The 7,027-nt window shown below is 39.3% G+C and overlaps 1 protein-coding gene across 1 annotated transcript in view; it reads right to left on the bottom strand.

The window, feature by feature from the left end:
- Positions 1-6,690, bottom strand: part of LOC138029922 (uncharacterized) — a 23,852-nt gene extending 17,162 nt beyond the window's left edge. Inside the window, exons 1-4 of the mRNA XM_068877774.1 lie at positions 6,666-6,690; positions 5,908-6,475; positions 5,116-5,210; positions 4,457-4,616 (exon numbers count right to left, since the gene is read on the bottom strand). Coding sequence (XP_068733875.1) covers positions 4,457-4,616; positions 5,116-5,210; positions 5,908-6,468 — 816 coding nt within the window. The 5' untranslated portion in view covers positions 6,469-6,475; positions 6,666-6,690. The remainder of the gene's footprint in view (positions 1-4,456; positions 4,617-5,115; positions 5,211-5,907; positions 6,476-6,665) is intronic.
- Between the last annotated feature and the right edge of the window lie 337 nt (positions 6,691-7,027).

Here is a 7,027-nt window from a genome sequence, read left to right as displayed (position 1 = left end):
TTTTTTCAAAAATCTTCAAAGGAATAGCACAGAGAATGCATCCGGATACTGGTTTGTCTGAAAAAAGACATCATAGTAGTACTTCCAACGGGATTTTGCAATCGCCTTATTTACATTCCTGAACATTCTTGAAGAAATGCATCATTCCAATTCCGCCGACTCGAAAATGTTTGTAGTTGTGGTAAGTCCTTTGGAGTATATTCGCAGAAAGCAACAAGTCGTGAACCCAAAAAGAGCCGAATAGAACTTAGTGCTGCCACAATCGGGGAATCAGCCTTGCTTGGCAGTGAAATTCGACATTGTTTACGGAAGCGCTGAACACTTGTTGTGTAGCTGCTGCTGGAAAACTAAAATTTCTCAATGTCCATTTTCCTCGGAGATATTACCATCTCTTTTATTGTCATCTTTTTGACCTAAATATTCAAGTTAAAATAGGGTCTATTGTACCGTCGATTGCACCTGAAGGATTCGGCTTTTTCTCGAAATTAATTGTTCCTCGATTACTTGAACAGAAAAAGCGCACCAAAGGTCAAGCGGGATTTGCAGAAGTACCAGTTAGCTTTGATTTTATGGATAAAGTCTGACTTCGCGGACATTCCAGCTAGTAGCGTTCAATTTGCTTTGAATTTCAACGTGCAGGTAATTTTCGGTGAAATCTGGTTGTCTGGTTGGCTTACATTTATAGCATGTCAAAAGATAACATCACTCTTGACAGGTTGGTGGCAGACGGGTCGATAAGACTTTGTATCAGGCGTACCTTTCAGCGCCCTCTATAAAGAATAGTACGCCTGATGGCAGGTTAACCCTCGATATATGAGGAACAAACTGAGATTGTATTGAGATATGGCCACAAATACACCTCTCTTGCCCCCCCCCCCCCCCCCCCCTCCCCTGAGAAAACAGAGAATTGAAAACCTAACAAAAATACCATAGCAATATAGCAACAACAACAACAACAACAACAAAAAATAACAGTAATACTAGTAAGTATCGCGATCTTCTTATAGTTTTGCCTATTCGCGAGCCGTCAATATTTCGTGGTATTGCCGTCTCACTTTTGCGGCCTATGATTGGTTCTAATGTTGAAATTGACGTCGTTGCACTGAATTGGGTTGCTGACGTACGCAAACAAATTGCCGCCGCATTCAAATGATTGTACAAATATTTCACTTCAAGTTCAACAGTATTTAATGAAAATTCGACTTTTCCAGTCATCATCAAGCTCTTGCATCATTGGGAAACCCCAGTACAAATGGTATGTTTATACAATACTTCTAACTTAACTTCAAAAAGCTTTATTTTTTTTTGAATCGAAAATAGCGGTTAGACGTTTTCTATTAATGCGGCGTTTCGAATGAAAATTGACATCGTTCATAAACGAATTTCATTAGTTAAATTACAGAATAAGAACTGGTTCTTGAAAAATTGACAGTTATTATTAACTATAAAAATTGTAATAATGTGACAAAGTCACTTGCCAGTTGGAAAGTACTTTTCCGCCCACTATTTTCGCTCGGAGGCGGTTGTTTCGGTTTTCGCATCGATGTCTAGTACATCGATGTCATTAAATAACTCTTTAAAAACAGTACATGTCCTTTAATAACTCTTTATAGACAGTCCCACAAATATCAAAATTTGGCATTTCATCACCAAATGGCTCTTCGGACTCCATTCCTGTGTAATTTTCAACACTTTTCGGTTTCAGTCAACTCATTTTATGGTAACAAAGACTATAAACTTGCGGGGGATTTCAAATTACCCGCGACAAAATTATTTACGTGAGAAACTAGTGTTACCATGGATACGTTTCGCAGGTAGAAAGAATTGAAATTTCGATCAGGCGCGGGTTAATTAGTTTACCGTCTTATTTATCCTTATAAATGATGGATCGCGATACAAAACAAATTGCGATTTTGAGACGGCAATACCACATTATATTGACGGCGTTGGGAGAAAATATATTCCGTATTGGGCTCCGTCGCCCAATACGGAATATATTTCCTTCCAACTAGCCGTCAATATAATATGGTATTGCTGTCTCAAAATCGTAATTTGTTTATATAGCTGACACTACAGCTGCCCCCGCTGTTAAGTACAGCTGTATGCAGAATTCAATGTGTCCAGGGCCCAGGTGGAGAAATGGCCGTTTACAAATATAGCAACTTTAGCACATGGCAATCGATGTTGAAGTGGGGTGGGAACAAATCTGTACTGAATATGAAAGGATGTTGAGTAGTTTTGTATCATTGGAAATGTAAGAAGTTAGGAATTTGATCATGGCGGGCACGGTGGTGAACCAATCGAAACAGAAACTAAATTAGACGAAACGCAAGGTCAATTTTACAGCAATGTGGCCACCGTTTTTTTCTTTTCATTATTTTACATGTTGCAAAGGATTAAGTTTTGATAGTCTTGAATTAAATAAAGAATAACAATGAAAATTTGGTTTTGTCAAACGTGTTAATACAAGGCTAATTACCACCGTGACCGATTTGGAAAGCTGACGTTTCGAGCGCTAGAAGAATTTTGGGTGTTGCTGGTGTTTGAGGGTGTGGATGAGTTTTGCCATTGGTAGAAATATGGTAGCATGAATGTGTGAACAAATTAATGGAATTAGAGGCGTTCAGTGTACCTAGTTGGAAGAAGAATTTTTGTTCGAGATTTTTGCGACTTTCTGTGTTCCCTTGTTGTAAGGCTAGGCCACAAATTGTCATGTTGTGGTGGGAGTGACTAGGAAGATTAAAACGACGAGCAACTAGTTTTGATACATCTATGTCGTTTCTTTCTACATCTCGTAGGAGTGCGCGAAAGGGGTCCGCCAATCTTCTCCCTGTTTCGCTTAGGTAGATCTTCTTACGTGTGCAGGTTATGCAATAGATGACACTTGCGAAGAAGATGCATGTAAAGTGGTCAGGGAATTTAACGGATCGATTCGATGCGTAGTAAATTCGCTTACTCCACTGCAATTTCACAGTCAAACAGAGCAGCTCACGACAGGACATCCATTTCACACAAAAAGCCTATAAATGTGATGATTGAAATACGTCAAAATCTTTGTCAACACGGAATTGCAAACGCTCTCAGGCCTTTTCGCTTTTTAGTGAGTTTTACAAAATATGTGAGGCAGCCAGGCATATATTTAGAAGGAAAACATTACCTGAAGGCTAACCGTTGTAAATGAGTGTTTTGTCCCTCGCTCTGTTTCTCTCAGCTTTACAGTGATTTTCATTGAAATTTTCTCTTCTCCTCCTTCCTCGGCTTCTCTTGAGGCTTTCTTCGCTTAAATTCTCAAATCTTGTAGCTTCTTCTCTCATGCTCTTTCGCTATTCTTCGACTTCCCTGCTCGTTATCCCGTTGCTCGTCATTAATATGATTTCCCGCCAGAAAAACGTTTGTTACCAAGCGCAACGCTGCCACGCGATTTCCCGCCAAGGAAAAAATGCCCGAACAATCCCGTCCCTGAAGGCTCTCCTGCCTCTCCACTCCAAAAGTCTATACGGGCGGATGGGCGGATGGGCCGACGCATGTCCAAAATTTCTCGCATGGATAGATTTCCCAAAAAACCTTGGTCATGGTGCTCCGCTGCCGCGCTTTGCGCGCCTGAGCTCCGCTATAATAACACATTAAGGATACCTATCCTAGTATTTTTGGAATGTAAGATATAACTCGTGTACCATTCCACGAATTTTAACTGTGTGAAAAGAAGTCTTTGGCGTGTGATAATGTCCGAACAAACACTCTTGTTACTTAGGAAAGATTATCAGCGAAAGGTGATATCATTTCTTATAGAAACATTGGGACTTAATTTACACTAAAAGCCTTTTCATTATCAATATGTCATCTACATTTTCACTATTTCGTGGGCCCGTATTCCACCTCATTGATATTTTAACTTGTCCGATGACTAGTCTTCTAAGGACCCTTTATTCAGTCATTCAATTCTTCTTTGCCATATTTTCCATTTTCGCCAAATTCGCCAAAATAGCCAATCTGAAAGGGACCCCTTAGGCACATCATTGGCGAGAAATATCCATTTCAGCCAGCTCCGCAAAATTCACTATTTCGCCAAAATCGTCATTTTAAAAGGATCCCTTTTGCCATCTTTTTGGAATTCTTGTTAAGCTTTTGGCCATTTTTCATCATATTTTCCATTTTCGCCAAATTTTCCAAAATCGCAAAAATTGCCACTGTGAAAAGTGTCCTTCAGTCACCTCATTCGTTAAAGTTTGGCGATTCTTCGCCATATTTGCCATTTTCGCCAATGCGTGCATTTCGGGACATATCTCAAAATCTTTGTGTTCCTCGAAAGCCTGGCTGAGTAAGAATATTCGAAAATTCTAGCCCACCTTCCATCGGAATCCTTCCCAACAGATATTTACCAAAATTTTTCGTATTTTAAAAAAATACTCATTGCAAGAAAAAACTGATGTTATGTCAGTCAACTTATGAAACCAACCTTCGCTCCACTGAGACTGCTTGGGGTAAGTTTCAATGAGGAAGCTGTTAATGCTGACGTTACATTAGCTGTGAATATTGCCATAGTGATAAGTCCAAACGTGATCCAGACAATTGAGAAAATTCGAGCAACTACCGATTTTGGTGACTTGTCGCCGTAACTAAAATAATGAAAACATAATACTTATTTTATCAAGTGTGCAGATAGACAGACAGTTTCTGAGATATTCTCTTGATGAGTTGGTTGGTTTAAAGAAGCATGGACTTTTCTTCACAACATCTATGTGGCAAATATCCCATGCAAATTGTATTTTTGGTCGTACAGAGAAATTAAGGCAGTAAAGACCTCATCGCCACCTGAGTCTTCAAGTGGAGTTAGCGTTTCGTCCCAGTAGTTTGCTCAGCTAACTGTTATGAGCCATGATTTTTTAAATAGTGGTTTCCCTCTTATGACATTATCTAGAGTAACCCCCTAACTATTTCAGCTTTCATGATAAGACTGACAATTTTGAGCTTTTCATTCCCCTGTAAAAACGCGCTGTGTGTTTTTCAATTTACTTACAAGATGAATAGCCCACCGGGTAGCAGAAAACATGCAAACAAGCTATAAGTGGGACAATGAGCATCATGTAACCTTGCGTTGCAAAAAGGCCTTCCTACCCAACAGTTGTCATGGAAATGAATGACCACCAGAATCCATCCCATGATCCTTTGATGAATGAGCGAGGGAACTCTTCACTGTTCCAGTACGTGTCCTGTCAAAAAATAAGTCATTATGGAAATCTCTCTATTGACCTTATTTTTCCTACAAAAGAGGAAGGCCATGCAGGGCAAAAACTTGAATGAAGATTCAGCTAGATGGTACCGTATTGCGACGTAGCCTGCCGAAGAATGCTTTGTGTTGGCCTTTTTCGCATATTTGCGCGCCAGCTAGCTCCGAAGTAAACTAGGTATTCTGACACCAGTTTTTTTTTAATTTGTGACGATGACATCTACTTCATTATAACAAATGACGACGTTCTCCTGCGAATTGGATATTTGCCTGATTTCTTTCACAAATAAAGAAAAAAACAACAACAGAAAAAAAACTATTTTATGCCGTGAAGTATTCTTCAAAGAAAATTCTTGATTGTCTAAAAGATCTGAAGATATGTAACATGATTCCACTGTATTTCAAGTAAACTTCTGTATGTTTGCGATAAGAACTATCGTTTTCAACTGACTGAAGACAGGGTTCTTTATTCGTTGGTTTCTTTTGCTTTTTATTTCTTATACGTTTAAAAATACTAGCCGTGCACTATTTCTTGTAGCAGTTTGATTTGTGTGCCTTTTTGCCAGCAACAATCTTGTTTGATTTGGTGCGACAACATTCGTATTGCCGCAGCTATGTTGACCGGTCATTCATGCAAATACCCTCTGTCCTACCTCAGGTACATAAAAATTCATCCTTACCAAAGCCCACATAATGATACCAGCAATTGCCGTCAGCACTATAGTAACAGCAAACAATGGCCAAGCTCTGAGAACGGACTCTAAGACAACATTGAGTGTGCTAGTGTCATCTTCTGTAGTAATATACTCAGTCCCAGGATAATCATCGAGTTTCAAAAATAAAAATTCATCGTAGAGCCGGTTGGATGGATGTTCAAAAACTGGGATAGCAATATGAACTTTGTTTTGCTTCAGAAGCTCAAGCATCTCAAGTTCGTATTGCATTTTCAGTGTTTCTATTTCGCAATGCTTGCTCGACGTTGTCCAACAGTAGCCACATTCGACCGTTATGTGTCTAAGTACAGCATCTCTAATCATGCCTTGGGGTCCATCATCAAAGGATTCATTGGTAGGTGGTATTACATACGGAGGCTTTGAAATCCAGGCGATGGTCAGAGGTGATTTCTGCATGTCTTCCTGTTCTTGGGACGAGTTCCATTCACCAGATGCAAGTTGCTTGTGAATGACACTGCTTAAAATTGCAATTAGAAGAGTCAATGGAACTTTCAAACAAAGCTTCATCGTAACCCTAAAACAAGACACAGAAGCATATAATTGTGAAATATCCGACGGAAAAAAAAGAATTTTCCGTACCATCAAGTCAAACATTTTAGACTAGATATGAGAGTCCTGCAATCCAAGCCGGATACCCTGCAGGTGCTGTCCCAGTTTGCATTAAGCGCTTGCGATTCATACTTGGATATCAAGCAATCACTCACCAAATGAAAAGTGATTCATTCTTGGATATCAAGCAATCACCCACCAAATGAAGAATTTCAGGTGCAGCTTTGAGGGTATGTCAACTAATTTATCTTTGTTTTGTTGGATCTTGCATTAAACAACATGGAAAATTGACGGACTATGTGTATCCCATATGAAAGCAAATCGGTTAGTGTCAAGCGATCGGACATCAAAGATGTTGAACATCCGACATCTGAGTTGTCAAAATCCAACACCCGAGTTGTATACATTCAACACCTGCGGGAATCCGACAATTTATACCTATAGCTGTATCGATATTGCCCAAAATAATTTTAAACAGTTTTTTTTTAATTAAGGCATATTAAATAAATTTGTTCCG

Source organism: Montipora capricornis, chromosome 13 (assembly GCF_036669925.1).
Source record: "Montipora capricornis isolate CH-2021 chromosome 13, ASM3666992v2, whole genome shotgun sequence".
Lineage (NCBI taxonomy): Eukaryota > Metazoa > Cnidaria > Anthozoa > Scleractinia > Acroporidae > Montipora > Montipora capricornis.
Note: the sequence above shows the minus strand (reverse complement) of the source record. Positions and strands in the feature narration are given on the sequence as shown.